The sequence below is a fragment of the Pyxicephalus adspersus genome, chromosome 6 (assembly GCF_032062135.1).
Source record: "Pyxicephalus adspersus chromosome 6, UCB_Pads_2.0, whole genome shotgun sequence".
In the NCBI taxonomy this organism is placed as follows: Eukaryota; Metazoa; Chordata; class Amphibia; order Anura; family Pyxicephalidae; genus Pyxicephalus; species Pyxicephalus adspersus.
The window spans coordinates 106,862,282-106,887,837 of record NC_092863.1 but is presented as its reverse complement, the minus strand read 5'-3'; the positions used below and the strand labels follow the sequence as shown (position 1 = coordinate 106,887,837).

General features: G+C 41.3%; 2 protein-coding genes across 2 annotated transcripts in view; one reads left to right on the top strand and one right to left on the bottom strand.

Moving 5' to 3' along the window:
- Positions 1 to 25,532, top strand: part of LOC140332800 (zona pellucida sperm-binding protein 3 receptor-like) — a 59,286-nt gene extending 33,754 nt beyond the window's left edge. The window contains exons 3-5 of the mRNA XM_072413992.1: positions 23,327 to 23,506; positions 24,780 to 24,962; positions 25,522 to 25,532. Coding sequence (XP_072270093.1) covers positions 23,327 to 23,506; positions 24,780 to 24,962; positions 25,522 to 25,532 — 374 coding nt within the window. The remainder of the gene's footprint in view (positions 1 to 23,326; positions 23,507 to 24,779; positions 24,963 to 25,521) is intronic.
- On the bottom strand, positions 113 to 12,756 carry LOC140332383 (uncharacterized). The gene is made up of 7 exons (XM_072413654.1): positions 12,705 to 12,756; positions 8,746 to 9,067; positions 6,615 to 6,880; positions 6,280 to 6,309; positions 5,889 to 6,043; positions 1,532 to 1,617; positions 113 to 752 (listed from the first exon to the last, which is right to left on the bottom strand). Exons 1-7 carry the CDS (start codon positions 12,754 to 12,756, stop codon positions 575 to 577), a joined length of 1,089 nt encoding a protein of 362 aa, XP_072269755.1. The 3' UTR covers positions 113 to 574.
- Positions 25,533 to 25,556: the final 24 nt, after the last annotated feature.

Here is a 25,556-nt window from a genome sequence, read left to right as displayed (position 1 = left end):
CCCAGCACACATATTGGTCCTCTTGCTGTACCCTCCCCAGCACACATATTGGTCCTCCTGCTGTACCCTCCCCAGCACACATATTCTGCTCTCCGCTGTATCTTCCCCAGCACAGGCATCATTCTCTCCTCTGTCTCACCATTCACACTATCAAAGTATTTATTTTTCTTTTAGGGCCCTGTGTTAGGCAGATCAGTTTGTTTGTAACATTTTGGTAGAGCATCCACAGATTATTGTGTCTGCCGGGCCCTGTCTGTGAAATCTATAATGCTCTGGGAGTCGTCTGTCATGGCTGCCCCATGTCATGAACTGTTATTTGTTCATAATACACACTGTACAAAACAGCTTAAAAGCGGAAACCTAAAGTTCAATTACAGCGAAAACCCAACAAGACGAGTTCTTGTAACAGTCAAAAAGGCAGCAGAAAAGTATCAGCGTAAGAGGCTAATAAGACCAAAGCAAACACAATCACGTTGCTGATCTGTATAAAACGTTATTTTTCACACATATACATGTTTTCTGATCCGACTACAAAGAATTGTTGTAAGTGGCTGTTAGATTAGATGCATCTTGTTTATTTCTCTTCTCTAAAGACTTTAATCTTCTCCATGAAGCAGCGCAGATTCTCCATCCCTAGTCTGCATTCCATGGCCTTCTTCTGACAGATCCACGGCAGAGAAGAACTACAAGACAGGACGTGCAGGGTGGGTGAGGCCTTGGCACAGAGATCCCCCTTGGATTGAATATCTTTCCTGGAAAAAATAAGAAAAGTGTTCTTAGATCTGTTTCACATCTGAAGAACATTGATGAACTGGAATTATTAGATCTGTGCTATTCATTGCTGTAATATTCTGAAATATTAAAGAACTCTATAAACAAGCTGATATTACCTGTCTACCAATGAGGAAGGTATGAGGCAGAAAACCATACAGGAATAGCTGCCTCAATCTCTCCGCAGGGTCTAATGTTAAACCCAGCGCTGGCAGGAGAGATTGGTGAACCACCTCCAATTGATGGATCCTAATCCCACCAGATCACCTTGGATCTCCTCACCCAACTCAGGAAAAACCCAAAACCATGGGGTTTACAAATGATACACCTTGCAGTGCTGGGTTCAGTGTAGAGGTCACCAGGGTGGGCTTGGATATAACAAGAAACAAAATGGTAGATATCCTGAATTTGTTTTGGTGAAATTGTATTTTATATAAAGCTGAAATGACAATTTCCTTCAACATTCAGTTGGGTTGGTTTACTAAGGAAATTTAGGCTGTGCACTTAGGGAATTTGCACTTAGTTTAGTAAATAAGTTAAAAATTCACCCAAAATTTTGGTCTGAAAGAAGAGAATGTTTGCTTACACATGATGTCAGCAGAACTCATTCACTATACTGGCTGACAATTCCCTTGCAGATTGATAATTAATTTTCCAAAGCGCACAGCCTGAACTCCTACTTTAAATATAAAATGTAAATCACCCCCACTGCATCTTTCCTTCTTGTAGTTTACATACAAATATTGGGAAAATAACTCACTCAATGCTGCCATCTGACCACTTCCACTCATTATGAATCTTGGACAGACCAATCCAGAAACTTTTTCCCTCTTTCCGAATCAAATCCTGAAATACATAAAAGGGAATATCCCAGTGTGATCCCCAAGTGACAACATCTGCAGAACTTGTCCATATGTCTACAAGATTGACCCATGACAACCAATCATATTTGTGCGTTCAATTTCAATAGCATGATTGAGTTTTTTCCTTTTTCTTACTGAGAAATACTATTGTCCATCGAGAAACTCCATTGTATGTGGTAGAAGTGGGGTTGGAGATGACCATGGGATGGGGGTGAGAGCTGTAGTTTGGTCATCACTGACTTGGTAGATGTTGGAGAAAGAAGAAGATCTCATTACAATCATTTCCAACAATTTCCAACACCTATATTTATTTTTGGAGCCATTCCAAAGACTCAAACTCAGAAATCTTTTTTAGGTACCATATCTTCCATCGCCCACAATGACCAAAGGCTCGATCACCAACTACTTCAAGAAACTTCCCCCCAAAAAATCTTGAAGTGATCAACCTATTCTCATATACCCCAAAACTGGAAGAGGAAAACACTTAAGATGGGCTTATCGCTTTGTCCCACTGGACACCTAGATTATCAAATTTGAACTGATTAAGAAAAGTAACCTCTTTGCATGCAAAGTCACCTTGAAATTAATGTTCGATAAAACATTTAAACCAAACCCCCTACTGGACATTTCTTTTTTTAAAGGTCTCAAAATTGAAGATTTTAAAACCCTTAGAACCTTACAGGAACTCTTACACGAAAATGACCAAATGGCCAGCATTTCTCAAGAAGCACCACCAGCCACATCTGACCAATCTACTATTCCTTCATTCTGTCCTAAGTCCTCCTACATTCCACCTCTCTTCCCTAATCCCCATGTAGAAACATTTGTTAACATGATCACAAAACAGATCCTAGAATTTGACTCCACAACCCATTTTTCTGCCAACTTTTCACCCAATCATAGGAAAGTTCTTTAGTCTATAAAATAACCCCTATATTATGATCAAACCAATGATCATGAACAATTCTGACAATGAGATGATTTGTCAAAAGATTTTACAAAACGATGAATGGTATAAAACAATACACTCTTCTTTATTAAACACCTTCTATGATGAATGAGAATTTCTTTGGATGAAACACCCTATCCTACTCACCTTTTTACAGTAAATAAAGACATCAATAACCTCACGGGTAGACCCATTTTAGCTGGAATTAACTCAATCTTATCCAATGCCAGTAGTATGGTGGATATGTATCTTAGACCTTATGTGACCTGCTTACCCTCCTACGTCAAAGACACCATCCAACTTCCACATTAACTACATGCATTCACAGTTCCCCCCTTGATGGGCTCTATAGTAGCATACTTCACACTTGGGTCTGCAGGTCATCGCTTCTACCCTACAATCAAATGATCCCATACACTAGGCTTACAATACCTTCATTATCGCTCTTAACCTGTAATTTTTAAGGTGTCGCGATGAAGTGTGCCCCATCCTATGTGAACATATATTTAGGACATTGGTAAAATCTTTTTTTCTCTAACCCAGATTTCACAATGTTTCGGACTCATATATTATTATGCCTAGGATACATTAATGACATCCTAATTTTTTTAAGAGGCCCTGAAGATCTTCTTATAGAGGCGTATCAATTCATACAACAAACCAGTACAATCTCAAATTTATTATGAATCATCATTTTCATCCATTCATTTTATGGATGTTAATATCACCATATCAAAAGATTTGCAGGTTTCTACTTCCCTATATTGTCAAGCATGGAGAGACAGGACCACTAGGGGGCGTATGGAGGTGGTGCAAGCCCTGAGAAGGGGCAAGGTGCAAAGTCTAAACTGTATCCAGGTTTTCTCCAGAGCCTCTGATGATGAGGATGTTGCCCTGCTGGTTACTGCCAGGTTGCAGTGCATGGTACCAAATCCCCAGGCAGGATTTTCAGTCAAGGAAAGCCGGGGTTGAGACAGGCAGCAAGCAAGAGAGGTCAGTTCATACTCAATAGCAATAAGGTCAATAACAAGGGATCCAGGAGACAGCAATAACACAGGGGCCACTACGGGTACAGGGAACACTGGAGACACTGGAAACAGCAGGAGGCACAGGAGAAGCAAGGATATCCACAGTCAAACAGGAACACAGGAACAGCACAGGGAAGTGGGCTGGGAACCAACAGACTGGACAACGAGGGGTTAACATAGGAGCTGGACACAGGAAACACTAGATTAAGTGGCAGGTGTACAGGACTAGTTCACAGAACTAGGACCCTTGGCAGTACTAACTTGTTGCACGAACACAGAATGAAGTCTGTGAGTAAGCTAAATATTCAGGACTGGCTAAGAGGCTACTTTTTGATTGGCCAGTGGCATGGACAGAGTCGATAAAGCCTGGAAACAGAGGCGCGTCCAGCATCAGAACTGCCCAAATGAGCAGGGGAGAGATGCCTGTGTTTTAGTGAAGAACAGGTAAGTGTGACATATATAGGAAAGAAACATCAGGAAACACGCTACTACATGCCTTGAGTGCACATACTAAAGAGTTGATCTGTAGCACCCCCTACAACTGAATGTTACGGCTTAAGAGAAACTGCAATAAATTTGACGACTTCAAACGGGAAGCCAAATCCCTCAGTGATAGACTCACACAACGTGGGTATAGCAAAAAACTACTAAAAAAGACTTACCACAAAGTTAGCCAAATCAAAACGGAGAACCCTATTTTTAAACACGCCTCACCGCCCACAGAAAATAAACTTCATCTTATTAAATCCTGTTTAATAATAATAGAAATAATAATAATAATGATAATGATAATGTATGGAAAAAGGATCTGGATCCTCATCTAGCCCTTCTCAGTGGGAGCAGACGCTGGTTGGGGCTGTGTGAAAGTAACTACTGAATTCATTTCATTGTGATGCTGATTAAAGTAAACCATACATTTTGTACCTAAGTATAAGGAGATGTGGAAGGGGTGACATGGGAGGAGCTCAGACACATTAAAACAAATCAAATCACCAAGAAAAAAGATTTCTAGTATCAGTGGAGGTGCATTGATGTCCTCAATTCACACCAATGAGTTTGATTAATTAAAGCTCTCCAAGACTAAAGAAGGATGATTATCATTGGAGAATCGGATGGGTGATCAAGCACACCTGGAATGGGATATCTTTGACAAAGATTTTAAATCCTGGATCAAATCAATTTCAGGTTTGCTGGATCATCCAGTTCCTCCCATGATCGTCTATCTTCTCAAATCTTGGAGAACATTTGTAAATCAGGGCCAAAATGGTAAACAAGTCATCCCTTTGTAAGTGTTTTTTATTAACATTTCATTCAAGAAAATGTGATATTATCCGCTCTATTCAGTGCATTGGTTCATTTTTGTCTCTGTAGTTGTATAACCTGTGGATATATATGGAGCAATGACACTACATATGAAGATTTCTGGTTATGAGGGACACACAGGTGATTCAGCCTAGAATATACTGTATATTCATATATGGGGGGCTGTGTGAACAAATAGTGATGTATTACAGAGAAGAAACACATACTGAATATATGTATGGGGATTGCGTGGGCCCTGAAAGCAGAGAAATTGTGAAGGGAACACTAAAAACATCCATCCTATGCAGAGATAGAATTGCTTTAGTCTGTGTAAAAACCCTATATATAAAAAGAATAAATGAAATGGGTCCAACAGACATCAATGATTGCCCTGCATACATTTTCTTCTGGATCTGATAGATTGAAAAGTTCTCTCCTGGGATTCTCCTAGTTGGGTTTCCCTATTTGGGGAAATATTGAGCCTCTCGAAGACTGGCATACAGAATCCTTATATTTCAGGAAGCCATTTGCTATGTAGAGGCAAATTGCTGTATTTATAATCCTGACTTTTTCTTGATTTTCCATCCTAAGTAGTTCTCTCTGTTCATGAATCTCCATGGGCTGGGGCATGGGATGGGGAATGGGGGTCATCACACAAATTTTTGTCATGTAATCAATTTCTCCCCAATATTAAATATCTCTTCCTATTATCTCTGATGGTTTCTACCACTGAAAAGCTATAAATGATCATTTTGCGTGGATGGGAGATACAAAAGGGATTTTTTCATAGGTGCAATACAATTTTTTTACCATTGCAAACTATTGAAGGTAAACAAATGAAATATATTATTAGAGCAGAAAGCTATGGGAGCTTTTTCTCATTTTTCCAAAACAAAGATACCCCATAGATGGCCATTGATGAGTGATTACATTGTGTTACATTGTATTATTCTCTATAATAAATTATTTTGGTACCTTCAGAGTGGAGTCGCTGTCCTGTATTTTGGCCAGTGTGGCGTTTTTCATTGTGCAGTCCTCGGCCGCCTTGTATCGAACATCACTCTGACTGGAGAAATAGAAACACATCTCATCTATCTCCTTCCAGCCCCATGGACATATGGCAGCCATGTCTATGGAAGATGGAGGGGGTTGTGTATTAGGATCAGCATGTAATCAGAGATGTGTTAGGATATGGGGGGTATTCTATCTGCCCTTGTTAAAAGTTAGACTTTGCTCATGCTTGACCCATCACGTACCCAAACTTAATCTTTCTTTGTTTCCACCCCAAACTATCCACATGCCTCCTCCTCCCCCCCCCAGTTGAAGTGCCTATTCAACACATGGCCATTCTGACACAAGAACTTACCAGATTCCTCCTCATTCTTCTCACCATCACCTGGAAAGAAAGTGAAAGCTTGTAACTACAAATGTAAAATGACATATAAGCCCTCTATCATGATATATATCATATCTCCAGATTCTGGCCAATGCACGGTCTTAATGGCCACCCAGGTTAAGGTGAGACCTGAATAAGCCCAGGTAACCCTTAGGTAAGAAAATTGTGCCACAGCAACCTAACTATACAACAAAGGGGGAAAGGTCTACCTCTACTTGAGTAACCCAATTTGGAGATAAACGTTTAGGTGACAAGAATTTGATTCTCCATTTTCTGTGAGATCCCGGCACACTCTGCACACTTACAGGTTTGGAAGAAGCAATTCTCAGCTACCCTCATCTTCTCCTCCAGGTCATGGAGCTTCTTCAGCTGAAGCTGGGATTTTTTCTGCTCCTCCTGAAGGTCACTCAGAGTCTTCCTCATCGTAGAGAGTTCTTCTGTCTTCCGGGCTATATCGGCTTTCTCTGTACTCAGATCCCTTTTAGTAGCAGTGAGAACATGATTCAAATTGGTAATTTCCTGGTTGTCTTTCCGCTTCTGCCGCATGGCTGATTCCAAATTATTTTTACAGCTATAGTGAGAATAATGAGCATTGTATCACATTGTATCACGAGAATCATTTCATCTACTTCTGTCATTTCAATTATAACAGAATATTTCACATTTCACATGTTTGTGCTCCCAGAGAGGTAAAAAGAGAGGTTGTGAGGGCCGAGATAAAATATAAGCTTGAATTTTACTTCCTATATTTCAAAATAGACCAAGCATGAGATATAACATTAACAATCACAGGATTTTAAGTGAGTCCATAAGTAAAAACGGTATGAAGTCTCCTCTCCCAACCCATTTCACCTGTATAGGCTTCTTCAGGGGAGTTTTCAAAATTAAACATGTCATATGAGAACTGTGTATTAATAACAATTGTACTGATTCATACATAAGACGTATTACTCATATATTATATTATAGAATAGAATATATGGACATAAATGTATTTTATATAAAGTTTATATACATGCTCCAGCTCCATGACTCTAATGATATTTTTAGTTGTATATAAGGTTATATTTCAGCCACCATTGTAGGGGAGAATTCCTTCCACTAGATACCATTTTTATGCTTTTTTCCCCCAATAATCTTCAAACAATTGGATTCAGTGTCACACTTACCTTTTCCTCGCTAAAGCGCGGTGCTGTCTGCTCTTCCAAGTTTTACCAGTTTCACAAATCCTGTAGAAATAGCCTCCTAATTATCGCTGGCTATTAAGCTAGCTCAGACACAGCACTCAGAGTTCGTGTAATGTGTCTCCACGCCAGTTCCCTTCTGCTGTTCCTCTCTGTCTGTGGATATTACTGTGTCACCTGTGCCGCCTGTTATTTCAAGTGTCTCCTGTGTTCCCTGTGTCTGCGGAAGCCCCGTGTCACCGGTGTATATTTCCTTTATCCCTGGTATTTGATCCCTGGCTTGTGACCTGACCTCTCATGCTTGCTGCCTGCTTTGACACCGGCTTTCCTTGACAATTCTTCTGTCTATCGATTTGGTATCATGTATCATCCTGCCCACTCTGGTGTGCCCAAGAATTGTGACTTGGCAGTAACCAGCAGGGTAGCATCCCCGCCACTAAAGGCTCTGGAGAAATCTTGGATCCCTCCTAGACTCTGCGCCTTGGCCTTCTCAGGGCCCACACTTCTTCTGTAATGTCCTAGTGGCCCTATCTACCCAAGCGTATCATTCAGTAGGAGTTTCCCAGGACCATTAGGGTTTAAAAGGTTGGGAAAGGCCTCCCCTCTGGGTAAATGAACTTCCATGTGCCTCCACGGGAATTACATCATCTTAGACCAGACCAATCAAGATTTCCAGAATGTTGAAAAGAAGAAAAAGGGAGAAGATGGTGGAGCCCTTGATGGAATGGGGAATGGTGAGTATCCCCAGAGCTTAGTTCTGCTTTAAGTTATCTTTGTTGTGAGTTTAGCTCTAAAACATAGAAATTCCATACTAGTATCATTTAAAATTATGTTAATTGTGATTTTTGGTCAGTTTTATTTCTTATCTATTTTAGCCCATACTCTGATCTGTCTCATACATAAATCACTCTGTACACATTCTTTTTTTGCAAATAAACGTTTGCAAAGCATCATGCACCTTCTATTGGAAAACCCAGGACTGGCTGATTTCTGACTGCTTGTGTATAACTAAAGCTTGAGGATAAATTACCTAGATGATGATGTAGCTTGTAGAGGGCTTTATGCCTGAATAATAACAGTTTGTATTGGGAAGGAATACATGACTGGAGGTGTTACACCATTCAGTATAGTGTGTGGCCCTACATGTGACTGGCATTGTTCTCAGAGAAGCATGAACACACATGGCGAAATTACATAGACATTCACCTCTCATTTATTGTACACCTCTGGGTGATGAATCACATTCACTTACCGGAATAGTTCATTGCTCTTCCCTTGTAGCTGGCTTTCTGTATCCTGGAGATTTCTTCTCAGATTAGTTATTGTGTTGTCAGCTTCTGCTTTCTCCTGGAGGATCCTCTGCAAAGTCTCGTTATTGCTCTCCAGTTCCTCTTTCCTTCCATAGATAATTCTTATTTCCACCTCCTCCCTTGTCCTCCTGATGGTTTCCCCTAGAACCACCAAGTCTTTTTTGAGGCTATCACTGCTAGGGTTGGAATTCAGATGTTTATGCTCCCGCTGTAATGTCTCTAATGCATTGGAGGTTCCATTATTTTGTTGAGTCTCTGCAGACACTGAAGGAGTGAGGAATACAGTGAGAGGATAATACTAAGAAAAATAATAACATTTTCATTAAAAAATATTGCTTCTGAAAGTATAGTGTGAAAGTATAGTTCTCTGTAAAAATAGAGAGATGGGACTGGTTCTTTGTAAACCCAAACAAGACGTTCCTCAATGCTTTCATCCAGGTCCCTCTTATATCCTCCCCACCTCCAGACCCCGCATTTTCCCCACCCCATGCATTCCAAGTGTAATACCCAACCACCGCACTAACTATAAAAAGTATCAAAATCAGGAGCCTGGAATGCTCCATATACCCCCTCCACATAACTCATGTGACTGAGACAGGGAATATCTAGAGCCCTCTCCACCCTTTTCTTCTACATTGAGGGGGCATTGGAACAGAAAATGCTCCATTTTGTCTTCTGATTCTCTACATCCCAGTAAAGTTTCCCATGAAAGCCACCCTCAGCCCCTCTCCCTGGACTTCGGCAATCCCATCAAAGAATGAAGACAAAATCCTGATCTCCAGAATTTTCCTAGATAGGTTTTTAATCTTCTCCCGTGTGACCTGCCATTGCTTCACTGTTTTCAGATTTGGGGTAACATAAGCTCATCCTGCTGGATCCTTGCCTTTTTCACATTTCGCCCAGTTTCCCAATGTACCAGGACTGGAAAATCCCCACCCATCCAGGAGAAAAGGAAAACACCTGCCATACCTAGGCCACCCTCCCTTCTGGATAAGTAGGTCACATTCACCAGGTTCATCCTATTTCCCCAGAACATTCAGAATATGCAACTACTCTCAAAGCGTTTGAATAAGAGGTCAATTGTGACAGCATGAGTACAGGAGGTAGAAGATCAGATATGGCAGATGGTTTTATATTATATATCCCCAAGTGCCCAACAAACTATTGTCCTAATGTAATATTAGATTAAGAAAATGGACATTTAGACAGAATTGTCTGAGTATGCCATCCAAGTACTGTTCTGCTAACTCTCAAATGTCAGGTCAGAGATACTTTTCAATGTGGCAGGTAGATGTTTTGGAGTTTTTGGAACACCTGGCACATTTTCAACAATGCAACAACGAGGAAAACTATCTAAGATGGATCCCATTGCTTGTGAAATACAAAGAGAAATACAGAACAGATTCAGAATTCAGGGTCAGAACTTACTGTCCTCACCCAATCAGAACAGATTTTCCATATTTATCTATTAATATAAATATCAGGTAACTGTGTATTTCTGCTGATGGCACTCTGAAGTTTTTTTAATCTTTATTAGTAACATTGCACCATCTACTATATTGACATTTGTTATATTCCATATATAGGAGATCCTAAAATGATATTAAACTGAAGGATTACTATACAATGAACTTATATTAGAGTGGTGGATCACATTGTACACAAAGTTCAGGTCATTTTTTAACAAATCGGTCATTGTCCAAGCTGTGGTCTACCATGCTTACTATTGGCTGGATATTTCCATCCTGCTTGGTTTTGCACATTCTGGCCATTCATAGGAGATTGTATAATAAGAAGGTTAACAAAACCGTATCAACCTTCTATCAGTAAATTGAAATGGAAGATGGTTCTTGTATCAGTCTGTGTGAGATCGAGCTCGGCAGATAAACCAAATAAATTCCTAGGAAAGAACTGAAGTTTTCACATTGAATGGACGATTTATCTTATTATTTCTATGCACAGCTTTACAATATCACAATGGTAAATACGAAAAGGTTTAGATAAGCCATAAAAATTGGAACCACATGTGTCTGACCACCAGTTCATCCCCGATCTCCCATCCCTGCTTTAAAAGTAATGTAATTATCATTAATAGAAATTTGTATAATGAAGCCAATATTGCTTATGGACGAAGGACAGGAAAAGCTTTTATTTTCATATTCTCCATATACAGCAGGGGTGTCAAACTCTTTGACCTCAATGTCCTTTTTTTTTGGCCCCCAGAGAAGTCCTAAATATGAACTGCAGCTGGCCCGCCGCTGCATTGAAATAGTGCTGCTACTACAATTCCTGGCATCACTCGGGTCTATAGACCGGCGTGCTGTCTGCCTATGCCTGGCCCCCCATTGGACATCTTTATAGATAGAAGTAATGTCGGGATTTGTAGTAGCGGTGCTAATTCAATGAACAGGGAGTTCCAGCGGCGGGCCATCCATAAGATTTACCACGCCTCAATTTTTTAAAATAAATTTCAAGGTCGGCCTGCGACTTTTGTCCAAGTTTTTAATTTTTGCCCACTGTGTATTTGAGTTTGACACCCCTGACACTTCTACTCCAATCTGATGTTTTCTAGCTTCCTCTTGGATCTCCTGCAGATTTAGGGTTCAGCTGATACAGGGCATTTTTATTTCTTCTAATTATTTTTGGATTTCATGTAAACCGTAACCATGAACTTCTCTTTTTTTACCCCAAAAAAACAATTTTACCAGAATTGTAAGCTGATAAGTTCCTGTGCTCACTGCCTATGCTGCACCCTTGTCTGTTCAGAGAATATAAATAATATATGGAGGATGGTAGACAATGACGGTGAGATGTTGAAGAGTAAAGGTGAGATGGTGGACACCCTTCAATGTTTTGGAGATGAGAAGAGAGGGAAAGGGGTCCTGCAGTTCTTGGCTAGAGTGGCAACGCTGATCCTCCACAGATACAGAGTGGGGGTTCTCACCCTAGAACAGGAAATGTGTTACTGGTAGGATCACCAGGTGAGAAAAAAGAGAAAAGCCTGAAAAAAGCAAACAGTTGCTACATCTTAGGACTGATACGCTATAATCTATAGACTGGATTCCCTGACCTGTTGTACACAGAGGATATTACCTAGCACAAGTTAAGCCAAGGCGAGTCCCATCTGTACCCAGCACACCACCCGGTAACAGCCCCTGCAATAGAAGTATAAGTGTCAGAATTGGAGCATGGAGCTACTATGGAAGGAGGTGGTCTTGCTTGATCAACCAGATCTTTTAGATGATTTGGATGGACAAGGGTATGGATTACATTACATATTAATGTAAGGTGCCTCTTGTCTTTATAGAAAGTGACAGGAGATCATCTGTGTTCAAAGCAGTTTTTATTTGCCCCAGAAAGACATGTGACGTTTTGGAACCAATAACAGACCCCTTCTGCAGTGACCATAGTTGTGTCACATATAATGGCTACTAAATATAGCACACAGCTTTTAAAAGGTCTTCACACCATATGGAGGGGTCCAGGTTTCTAGGTCAAAAGCAGTTTTCCAAGCCCCCTCCATGCTATGGAGATCACTGACCATCACCTATCAAGCTTAACTTTGGGGGGAGCTCAGAGTTCATCTTCTCTCTTACTCCATAGCCCACCTCATAGACCATGGCACCTCATCCTTCTCCATCCTCTTCTCCTTTCCCACCCAAACCCATTGTTGTCCCCTAATAAATACTCAACACCTCCAATGGGTTAAATAGGCATAGCGGCCATTTTATTTTGCCATTCACTCCCTATTATTAGCCACAAAATAATAACAATATAGAAATAATAACAATAGTGCAATTATATGAACCTCGTAATACTTGCTACCTAAGTCCTGAAAGCCCTGTCCACCACCAACTTCAGAACTTGAGGTCGGTCACCAGATCCCCTTACTACTACCAACCGCAATCCACTGGCTCGAGAACAATATCTTGAACATCGACCACCTTCTCCATTTCTTTTGAGAGCCACCGTACTTCAGATGGGTCCCTTCAACCACTGAAAACATTTTCTAACTTTTTCTAACTATTGCCTTTGAATAACTAACTCTTTTAGCCACCAGCACCCTCCCCAACCTCCAAGGGCAGATGGACAACTTTTTTCTTCTGGCATTGCCCAGAAAAGTATCCACCATCTTACCATGTTTCATTTCCAAACTTTGCTCTCCTCTCTTTTACTCCACAAACCCCTCTCCTTCTTAACACTACCTGACCCTCTTCCCCCATTAACCCTTTTGCTTTTGTCACCCTGAGCCCACCATCATGGCAGCCCTACCCCTACTCTCTTGTCACTGGCTCCACTCATTATTATTATATTAATATTATTAATAATATTAAACAGTATTTATATAGCACCAACATATTATGCAGCGCTGTACAGTAAATAGGGGTTGCAAATGACAGACAGATACAGACAGTGACACAGGAGGAGGAGAGGACCCTGTCCTGAAGCACTTACAATCTAGAAAGTGGGGTTAAGTAACTGTATTGTAACAAACACTCCAAATGTGTATTTTCCTTGAAAGAAGAAGGAACATTTTTGGCCATAGTTTCATGTCATTTTTATCCATATTATCCATATTTATCCATTATTACTTTTTCAGTTATGTGCTTAGAATTTCTCCTGACCACAATTTAACCACAAAGACATGTTTGGACTTCCTTCCACTATGCAGGTAAAAGGGCTTCCCCAGACTTGAAGTTGATATTGTGAATAGATCTCGAATATTACATATATTGCAGAGTGTGCATTACACTTGTGATGGAGGTATAACTGGGACCTATCCCTGGTGGGTCCAGGACAACTCCCTGCATTTATTTACAGATTATATTCCACAATCACTATATAGAAACACAGGCTTAGCCTGAGACAATAAGAATCTTACCTCCTCCCTCCTGATAGATGTCTTCTGCCCATAGTTGGTGGAGGAGAGAGATGGTGATCAGTAGATAGGACCACAGAGCAGACATGGCGCAGGACCCCCGGGTATGGTCAGTGTGAGCAGTGCCCAGTGTTATCTGTTCTGTATATCTGACAGAGAAAGCAGCTCACTCACATTCTGATCTTATTCTTCCTCTTTTATATTAAAAAATCTGCTGTAAAAGCTTCTGAAAACCAGAAACTCTTAAGATTCAACAAGTAATGTGTGACCGCCCTGGCATATATCATGGCTTCTTCTCTATGACCAGTAAACCTCAGCATCCTCATTTTATAAATATTCAGTCTTGATGCGGCGGATGGCTGTCACACATACTGTGGCAGAGCGCCTGAGAACCCTTGGCACCAGCAACACCTTACCTTACACCAGGTAACTCATTGTCCACTGCCAATTATGATTCTCTGCTCTTATCATCCTATAATTTGACTTTATGTTACTATTACATTACAATAATATTCATACTTTATTTATTACTGATAGCTATCATTGTAATGGTAGTTCCTGTACACTAATATAATCACTTATATTTACCATATCCTAAAGTTTACAATATTTAGTTGAAGTCATAAGTAACATTCCCTACATAAATCTTAATATCTATTCTTTTAACATAAATACAATTGTGAATTATCCTCCTTCCTACAGAAATGTGCCTACACTCTCCACTGAGGTTTCCTCTTTATGAAGTCTTTATTATCTATTTACAAGTAATTATTTATATCTACTTTGATTATTAACAAGTGTGAAGGGTTAAGCTCAGGGTCGCCTCTGCTGGGGTCAAAGGACACTTGTCTGGTTCATCCAACTCAGATCACACACTGAGGTATCAGCCTTAAGCTGGCTTGCAGCCAGGTTTATTGAAGGTTGCAGATAAAATAACAAAACAGCAAAAGAAAACCTTACCTGTCCGGCACTTACTATACATCAGACATCCCTGTCTATCAGCTGGAGAGCTTCTCCCTGTCAGCTCAAAACCAAACTTTCAGCAACCTTCTACTCCCTTTTGATCTCACTCACACAGACTGACATGAGCTCACTCACCCCTGTCTGTGTCTCCAACCAGAGCTCTCTCACACAGACCCCTGCCTGTGTCTTCAAACAGGGCTCCCTCACACAGTCCCCCTGTCTGTGTCTCCAACCAAAGCTCTCCCACACAGACCCCTGTCTGTGTCTCCAAATAGAGTTGATCTACTGACTGAGCTCCTGGCTTTATGTTATATCCCCACCCTCGGTGCTTCTTTATTAATTACCTCACAGGTGAGAGTCTTCCACCTGCTACTTCACACAGGAGAGGATTCTTGGGCAAATATATCTCCCTTCCACCTCCCATCCTGCCTTGCTGACACACAAGCAGTAATGTGGATAAACAACTTTTATTACCTTTTTCATCTCGGTATTAATATTTTTTAAACAAGCCCTGATGCACTCTCCCTATTTAATAAAAAACCCCATACATAATACACATGCAACATTAAAACACATACTGTCATTTAGAATTCCTTAACTTATTGTTATGGCTGACTAATGACTATCATATCTATGTATCCTCATGTATTGTTATTACAATTATCACTAAGCATACCTGCTTGTCATATATATTTCTTGTGGTTACCTCTTAGCACATGCAATAAGCACAAGTTCATGACTAATTACTCCTAAATATGAACAATATCATTCTCCTATCACTGTGTGTATATTATTCTTGGTACTTGTATGGATATTTTTGTGTATTATCTCAATGCACAGTACGTAATGTTGTCCATAAATCCCCTGAGGAAGCCTGTAGGCGAAACGCGTCGGGTTTGAGATGTTATACCTACGTATTTTTTTTGCAATCTTTAGACAAGGGATCATCTGTATAGTTACAACGTCTCAATTTCCCATGTAGTTTGGAATAGCCCTCATTCTGACCTGTAGTGCCCGGGGATTGCTCACTGAAAGGAGGATTCCCATGGCTGTATTTATGAATGCAGCGGCGATAAGCCTCGTGAAGGGATTTCCTGGATTTCCGATGGTTTCACAAAATTTCGCAGAAATTTTGCGGACCCATCAGAACATGAAGGAAATTTTCTCGAGAATGCCTGAGGCATTTTGGCTCATCCCTATTCTAAACCCACATAGCTCCAGTCTGCACACTTTGCTCTCCATTCCATACTCTATACTGTTCTCTACAACTATTTTTACTATACAACTAATGGCTGTATGTTATATAGCACATTTCTTTTTACTTAGAAAACTATCATCTCTGATTCCACATGCTGTGCTCCATGTTCAATACTTGATTTTGCTTTACATTGTGTTATACATGCAATGCTCCATTCTGTACACTGTGCTGTGTATTTTATACTCTACAGTGTTCTGTACGCTGGTCTTTACATTCTATATCTCTCATTACTCTGAACACTGTTCCGTACAATATATACCCCACACAGCTTTACACAGAACCGGATTTCCCATAAGGCCTTGCACTAGGGCGTCAAAACCACTAGGAGGCGGCATTGCAACGTGTCTATGTGGAACTTCAACGTGCTGATGCTGAACTACAGGATGGCAACTGGAAGCACCAAGTGAAAGTGACTTTACTGATGTCACATGGTACCTGTGCAGGTTATACCCTTTTCTCTCCATTCCATCTCCCTCTCAATACCCCCTCTCCCTCCCTTCCCCCTCTCAAAACCCCCTCTCCCTCCCTTCCAATGCTCCATTCTGTACACTGTGCTGTGTATTTTATACTCTACAGTGTTCTGTACGCTGGTCTTTACATTCTATATCTCTCATTACTCTGAACACAGTTCCGTACAATATATACCCCACACAGCTTTACACAGAACCGGATTTCCCATAAGGCCATGCACTAGGACGTCATAACCACTAGGAGGCGGCATTGCAACGTGTCTATGTGGAACTTCAACCTGCTGATGCTGGACTACAGGATGGCAACTGGAAGCACCAAGTGAAAGTGACTTTACTGATGTCACATGGTACCTGTGCAGGTTATACCCTTCTCTCTCCATTCCATCCCCCTCTCAATACCCCACCTCCCTCCCTTCCCCCTCTCCCTCTCTTTCCCTTCTATCTCACCTACATCTGTCTGCCTTCTCTCTCCTCTATCCTTTTTCTGTGTTGTCTTCCTCCCTCTCTTTCTCTCTTCCCCATCCCTCCTCTCTTTTTTCCTGTTTTCTCTTTTTCCTTCTCTATCTCTCTCTGCTATTTTCCTGCGTCCCACTCTCCTGTCATCCTCTCCTTCCCACTAACTCTGTCCTCCGCCGCTCCCCCACCCTCACTCTTCCCTCCACTCCTTCTCTCTTTCCTCCTCCTTACCCCCCCTCTCTCCTCCTATTTCTCTCTCTTTCGCTCTCACTTTCCCTCCCCCTAGATTCCCTGTTCCTCCCTCCATCCCTCTCTTTCTGTCTCTTCCTCTTCTCCAGGGGTGAAGTAGGGCAGGCAGGCGTTGGCACACCACGACCTCACTTTATATGAAGACCGTCGTATAGGTTTCCCTGTGCGCTCGCCATGGATACCCTTCACTATTACCATGCCCCCTCTTCTTTTTTTTTTTGACTACACCCCTGCTCTTCTCACTCCCTCCCTCCTTCTCTTTTCGTCTCTCTCCCTGTCCCTCCTTCTATTCCTTTGCCCTTTTCCCATCTCTCAATCTCTCCCCCCCTCCACCTCTTGTCTCTCCTCTCCCCTTTGATTCCTTGTGTCCCCCTTCTTCCCTCTCTCTTTTTCTGTATCTTCCTCTTCTAACTCCCTTTTTTCTTCACTCTTCGTCTCTCCCCGTTCCTCTTTTTTCCTCCTCTCTCACCCCCTTCTGTCTCTCTTCTCCCCTGCTTTCTGTCCCCTCCCCCTCTGTATCTCTCTCCTTCCTGTCTCTGCTATCTCTCTCTCTTCTCTCCTTTTCTCTCCATTCTTCATCTCTCTCTCCCCAACCTCCTCTGCCTCTTTCTCTGTTCCCTCTCTCTCCCTCTCTGAAAGGACGTTATTGGTTGGGTAGGGGCAGCACAAACTACCTGGCCTAGGGGATTAAAAAGTATAAACCGGGCCCTGGCCATACAGCTGTTACCTATTGTGCTATTTATACATCACACCACTGTGCGTTGTGTTGTACATTCTTACCTCACTACCCGAGCGTGCTTTTGCAATTTGGAAACCATTGGCCTCCCGTGTGAATGTGCAGCAGTTGCATCTTTCCATTCTGGCCAATTAGGTGGAGCGGGGGTAGGTTAGTGTAATAAATCAGGAATGTTTATTTTATTTCAGAAAGGACACCAACCTGTCTGCTCCTAATTATTTATTCATTCCAAATGACGCCCTGCTCCCGTGTGTTGGGATTCTGCTGAATGGGCGACGTTAACACGGCGGTGAGCGATATATGTGAGATATTTCTTAGCATTGCTGGTGGCTGACGGTCAACATGAACTTCAAAGCAAAATTATGAGAAAAGATTACTTTTCATGCAGGAAGAAGCATTGGGGGAATCTCTTCACACTTCCAGCAAGTTCCTCTTTCTACAAGCTCGAGATAAGCCGACAGATGCCAGATGTTCAATGACTGATGAGGAAGCTCAAACAAATTATGAGGAAATCCGATGTATTTCTAGTAAATGCATATTCTGGGTTATTATTACACCATTAATATTATTATTAATAAATGGGATTTATATGGGACCCTGCACAGAAGAGCTTACAATCTAGGAGGTGGGGGAAGTATCACACAATAGGAGGGGGATATGGAATGGTGGGAAGTAGTGAGGGTTTAGGGGACAGAAGAAGATGGGTAGGTGAGGGTGAAGCGTTGGGTTTTGAGCGCTCCTTTAAATGAGCAGAAAGTAGGAGCAAGACAAATAGGATGAGGACGACCATTCCAGAGAGTCTGGGGATCTTTAGAAAAGGCTTTGAGTCATGCGGGTGATGAGGTTATGAGTGAGGAAGTCGTCTGTAGGTAATGTTTTTTCTAAACTGAACCTGTGCTTTATCCATATGGGGCAAACCACCAGCACATACTCTCCTGTCCTTCAGTGCCGCATCTCTATACAGCCATTAGAAGGGAGAATTCTCCGAACTGTCTCATGCAAGCTTTCCACCTGCTCCCTGACAACTAGTCAGATAAAACCCAAACTCCTGCCCCACATTGACTTTTCTTTAACTCTCCACCAGATGCATTCTAGAACCAGTGCACCAGATTACTGGAGAAAAGGGGACAAACCCATCCCCAAAAATGTAGGCTGGGCTCCCTGAATGTCAGGGCCCCATTTTCAGATTTTGCTTGTGTCTCCCTGTAATAAGTTTTGATATAAGGAAGGATTTGTATGGTTAGGTTTCCCTTTTCTTACAGAGAATTTCTTTATGTCTTTCTTTGGCCAACCCCTAAAAACCTAAAATGAAAAGAAACAAATCACACAAGCGGGGTTTGTTGGTGGATAGATAAATTAACAAGGTTGTGAAAACAAATAAACAAAGCGAGTTACCATACAAATTATTTCCGAATATTCCTCCCCTCCTCTTTATTTATCATAGGCATTCATCCCCCATTGAGTACAGGAGAACCCAGATATACGGCCCATGGGGTAGATTTCTGACCTCACTGATGACAAATGGGTAATTTTAACCCAACAAAGTGATTTCTGAGTCTGTGTATAAGAGGGGCTTGTATTTAAATCCTGGATGAATTGCTGTATAGTTCTCTGCAAATTAATAGTTTGGCTTGGCTGGGGGATTTGGCATGATGATGGTATGCTGATTATAACTCTCCCAGTGCCCACAATGCTAAAAATACTTTTGGCAGAAAAACATACCTGTGGCATTGTGATAAAGACTTGCTTTTAGAAATGATTCTTACTTTTGGTGTCAGAGGTCCAGACTTCTAAACCCAAATGAACCTGCTGATTGGCTATCGGTAGGGTTCGCTACAATAGTGAAATTTCAGTTTAGCTAAAATTTTAATTTCCCCTTTGTGCCTTAAATTACTAGACATTGCAGATTTTCATTCACATGGAAATGTTAAAGCAGCAGCAGCAGAATTCCTGGGGATTGGACCCATTAGAATCTGAACAACACTATACAATAAGATCTGACACCACTGGCAGCAGAGATAACTTGTGGAAGCTGCAGCGTCCCAGGAATCGGAACCCACAACAACTGGACGACACCAATATTACAGCCAAATGTCAGTGTTGTATAAAGTTAATGAACCCATTGCAAGGCTGAGCATATTTCTGAGTCAAATAAACTCACGGCGTTGTTTAATGGGCTTGGTTCTGGCAATCCTTGGGACATGGTTTAGATGAACCCGATCACCATGACAAATACCAGACATCACATAATGATTTACCGTTGCAGCCAGCTAGGATCTAGGCAAAGATTTTTTCTACCTTTGCAGTATTTGTGAATAAAATAAGTTATTCCTACCTTAATAGGCTGCCAATAGTTTTATTTGCAGAATGTTGACCCCCAACAACTGCGGGTGAAGTCCATTTACTGCTGGGACTTTATATGCAAGAAGAAAAGTTTAATATGTGGTAAATTCAATGTCTCGGAACAGGAAACAAAAGCTTGTTGGTCTAGGGGTGCAATTCTTTCTTGGTGTAGGGGGGTCCCAAGTTTGAACCCCTTATGGGCTCTTTGATTAGCTTTCAGTATTCCAATGTGACGCTTGGCTGAGTTTGTGTAGCCAACTGCTCTGGCAGTGTGGAAAATTGTAATATTTTGGTTCAATGCCTTTGGTTTTGGGGAATATTCCACTTTTGGATACATCAGGCCCATGGTAATGAAAAGGTGAATTTGGCTTCAAAATGATTCTCCTGGCTTTTAAATGTGTCAATATTTTATTTGCATAAAGTTAACCCACAAAAAATGCCGACAAACTCATTACTGCATTGACATTTGTGTTCATTGTTGGGACTCTGATCATATCTCCTAGTTTTCCAGTTCCGGACCCTTTTGATGAAAAGGAGCTGATTTTAGCCTGACAAAGTGATGTAAAAGGAGCTGCCGGTCAGTGTCAGTACAGTGGAGCTTACATTCTAATATCCCCCCACGGTTACATATTATTATATATTTATTTAGCTCTGATATATACCATAATGCTGTACAAGGAACAGTCCTGTCAGTCACTGTACCAAAAGATCTTGCAATACCCCTACCGCATAGACCAGGGTTGATTAGGGGGTAGGTAGACTACACCTCTGCCTTCTCCCATTTCCAATGCCCTCTGCAGTGTCTGGGCCAACCTGGTTCTGACTGTCAGGCCCTGAGTGGCCCCGTTTTCTACCTGTGCTGGATTTTATAAAACTGCACACCAGGACTATACTGACCTGACAATTCTGGGGTTCCCAATATAGCTGAGATTTATTGTACATACGGTATATGTTAGAATTATCAGCTGTCTGGTTTAAATAACTAAAAGTTCCTGTGGGTTTATGAAATGAGACTTTCTGGTTTTAGAGAAGCCATGATACACACCAGGGAGGTCACACAACTTTTTTAAAAGCTAAAGCTAATTTTTAGTTTTCACACAAAAGAGGAAGAATTACATTAAACTCTGAAGGATCTGCTTCCTCTTTCAGTTTGGAACGGAACAAACAGCGATAACACTGCCTAACCTGGCTGTACCCGGGGGTCCTCTCCTCATGTCGGCACTGTGGCCCCATCTGCTGATCACCGTCTGTCTCCTCCACCAACTGCGGGCTTGGGATATTCCTCGGGAGGGGAAAGGTAAGATACAACATACAATATTACTGCAGGACAATAATTAGGATAACGCACTGGATGATGGTAACCGACACCACATCCCTAATATGTTAGCAGGCATAGAAAATTAAATCGGCACAAATGGGATTTTAAAGGCATGGACAAAATGATATCCATAAACCATCATAGACACTAATAGGAAATAAATATATGAGTATAAGTTCTGAAATTAGGAACAAATATAGAAAAGAACCAAAACACAAAACAATGCTACAACATAATCATGTCATTCCCTTTATAGACCAGTCGTACACGTGCCATGAATGAGAGAATATTTATTTAATTATTCTACAACGTCATCATTGTATTTTCTAGATTAGTGTACTCAGCTACTCAACACAATTTGTGGGTATTCTTCAGGAGTGAGGAGGCCATATTACCATCACTATGATCAATGTATGGACTATCAACTCATTACTCACGTAGGGCCGTTCTCAAACCCAGCAAACAGGACCAGAAGGGCTCAGCACAGATAGCTGGGCGGATCAGTAAAACCTCGCCAGAGGAATAAACAAGCAAACTATATGCCAAAGCCCCAACCATCCAACCGAAACCTTAATCCAATTGTTCATGGCTTGGTGTGATCCTGGCCTTGAATTTCTAGAAGGAAAGGTCACATGCTGCCCTATATGTGAAAGTATGAACGGATCAGAAGATGCCAGAGCTCCATAAATCAATCAATCTGGGACCAAGATGTTAGCAGCAGATCTTTAAGTCACATTGCCACTGCCATAATGCACCCTGCTGCCTTCTTCCCATAATGCACTCTGCTGCCTTCTTCCCATAATGCACTCTGCTGCCTTCTTCCCATAATGCGCCCTGCTGCCTTCTTCCCATAATGCTGCGTTCTTCCCATAATGCACTCTACTGCCTTCTTCCCATAGTGCACCCTGCTACCTTCTTCCCATAATGCACCCTGCTGCCTTCTTCCATAATGCACCCTGCTGCCTTCTTCCCATAATGCACTCTGCTGCCTCCCCCAGCCTTCCTCTTTCCCAGGAAAATAACTTACCTATCCACTTGTCCTAAAGGAAATTGTAATTCATCACAGCACTGGTCTGATATCATCAGTCACTGGTTTCCCACTTTGTCCCTCCTTGGACCACTTTTGGTAAAAGCCGTCAACTCCATACCATGGACACCCCACTGAAATACACCCCCCAATTACCCTCCTCTCCATGGATTACTGAGCCAGGAAACTGGACCTTTGGCCAGAATTGGGTGAGTATAGCACCCAAGTGCTGTCATGTCCACCCATGGGTGTCATGTTGGAGATGTTGCAGGGCAGCAGATGTAATTGTCATTCCCAAACAGATTACACAGTCAGCCACCAATGCAGACCGATTTATGTTCAATAAGTTCTGGATTGGTGACCTTTTCAGCTACCTGTCCTCGATGCCAAGCAGATACTGAACCATCTCAACCTCCAACAACAAAAGTAGAGGAGAAGCTTTCATAGAACTCAATACAGAACCCCCAAATTGCTAGAACCGGCTAAAGAAACCTTTGTTTTACACCATCATAAAATGCAAATGTTCTTAGCAGTGTCAGGGAAAATCTGTGACTGATCAGGAAGTGACATCAAAGTATTTAGTATTTAGGTGTACGCCGGTTCCCATTGTGCCATAAAATATGGTGGACAAATCACAAATATGCATTCAGACTGACGACAAACTAAGATTGGCTAAAAAATGATTCTGAGTTATTTTTCACCCAAAGTAGGCATTTTAACCTTTTAAGCATATGAACTGACCCAGCCCCATCACACACAATGCACATTATTCATCACACTGTATACAATGTATAATGATCGGGATTTATCTTCTGATTCCACAGCTCAGTGTGCCAAGCCAATCATAGGAAATGTGCAGAGACTCATTGAGGACAAGGAATATTATAATAATGGAGAATTGGTGACAGTGCAATGTAAATCTGGATATTATCCATCATCAGACACAATGAGATGTGACAACCGCACCTCCCAGGAGTGGACTCCTCCCACTGTTACCTGTATAGGTGAGCTAAGTACAACACAGGACACACCCATAATATTAATATTTGCCCTAAAAAACATCAGTGTACACTTTTGGGGCAATATAGTATTATACATTATAATTATATATCAGGTCTTCTATCTGCCATTTTATTCTTCATATTGTTTAGTAATATTTACATATGATTTGCACAATGTAGGCCTAAAAATAGTAGATGCAATTTGAAAATGACAACATTTTTTGGTGAACTTTTGTTCTTTTACTGGTTATTATTTTATGCCCAGATATGAGCTTTAAATAGTAAAAACTGAGTGAACTATTGGAGAAAGGGGAAGTAAATATAATGTAACATTGACATTTATCTTCATGTTTCATAAGTCAGTCTGAAATGTGTCAGACTTGCTGCCAGCATAACCACTTCCTTCTTCTGAAGAAGTCCGAGGCTGCAGACTCCTTCCAGATCCGTATTTCCAGGCTTTATAATGGCAGAATTAGGCTGATAAGGATTAAGGCAGAATGTGGCCCTAAGCAACATAGTAATTTTGGCCCTCCATCCCTCTTTGATATTGATTAGGATGGCAATGTTCACCCATTTGCATCGCCTGTACTATAATCGCCCCCATAGGACACCAACTTCCCATACATCCACCCTCTCTTGTGAAGTTGTGGGGAGGTGGACAGCTCTAACCATCTGCGCTATTTCCTTGATTTGATGCAGGAATGTAAAGATCATAGCTGGGTTTTCTGGACATCCATTGGGCCATTGGCTCTTTCTTAGGGCCGGATAATCTGTCTGTAAAATAAGGACACACATGGGTCAGGAAGACAAACTCACTACCACTCTGGTCCTCAATGACTTTTTCCTTTAGTTAAAGTGAATCTGATTAAATTATGGATCATTATACAAAAACAATTTCAATTTTAAATTAACCAGTCAACAAAAAATGTCTTTCTGCCAAAAAAAATTGGGTTGTGTATTCAATGATTTAATTGAAATGATTTTGCTTGTTTCAACATTTTCATATCAATCATTATATCAGTACACCTAGCTTATTGCTGAGCTTACTATGAGCTGGTGATCCTAGTAATACAAACTGGGGAACAAAGCTTCCCTTAGGGACTGGCATGTATGGAGAATGTGGTGTTATGTTTAATGAATAGGATCCACATATAAAACCAATGTCCAATATTCCACTTAAAGGTCCAACGATTGTCCTAGCCCCACACACAATGCACGTTATTCATCACCCTGTATACAAAGTATAATGATCGGGATTTATCTTCTGATTCCACAGCTCAGTGTAAAAAACCAATCATAGAAAATGTGGAGAGTCTTACCAATGACAAGGAATATTATAATAGGAGGGAGCTGGTGACAGTACGATGTAAACCTGGATATTATCTATCATCAGATACAATAAGATGTCAGAACCCCCGCACATCCCGGGAATGGATTCCACACACTGTTACCTGTATAGGTGAGTACAATGGTAAAATATATTTTAATAAATTATCTACAGACAGTTTGGGTGTTAGGAAAGGGTGAAAAGGCTGTACGTGCCCCTCTTATAGTGAAGTATTTACACCAGCGGTAGGTTCTGGATGACAGGTATAGTATATCCGACCCTTTCCTGCCCACTTTAAGTTGTGGTTGCTCTAAAAAGTGAAACAGAAAACATGGTTTGTGTTGCAGAAGATGTTTGAGATGTTTTAGAGACCAATGGAAGCAGTTTTGTTTGTTTTCCCTGGAGTCTTGGATAGGAAGGACGGATTTGGGTGGGCCCACCTATCCCACTACAAATTTCAAGGTGGTTAGACAGGTGTGTCTGGAGAGAAGGGGAGCAAGGAATATCACTGTGGTTGCATTACTGAGCATCTCTTGTTTGTCTGAGGAAACTTTTGTACACCCCCTAGACCCGCCGCTCAAGCTCAGAGACGATTACTATTATGTTTGCCATTGGACCAAAGCTGAAATAAGCTTTTGTTTGGGTTTTTGTTTGATCTACTGAAGTAAAGATGGTTGCTTTTGTTTAACAGACAATAAATGAACATCCATGGAATTTGTACTCTTC

Excerpts from the sequence above, each read along its gene's own strand:
- LOC140332383 (XM_072413654.1), bottom strand. The coding sequence starts at position 12,756 with ATGGAGAAGGTGGTCGATGTTCAAGATATTGTTCTCGAGCCAGTGGAT. Across the intron at positions 9,068-12,704 it reads TCTCGAGCCAGTGGATTGCG|TGTCTGCAGAGACTCAACAA; the intron begins GTTGGTAGTAGT and ends TCACTCCTTCAG. Across the intron at positions 6,881-8,745 it reads AAGAGCAATGAACTATTCCG|CTGTAAAAATAATTTGGAAT; the intron begins GTAAGTGAATGT and ends TTCTCACTATAG.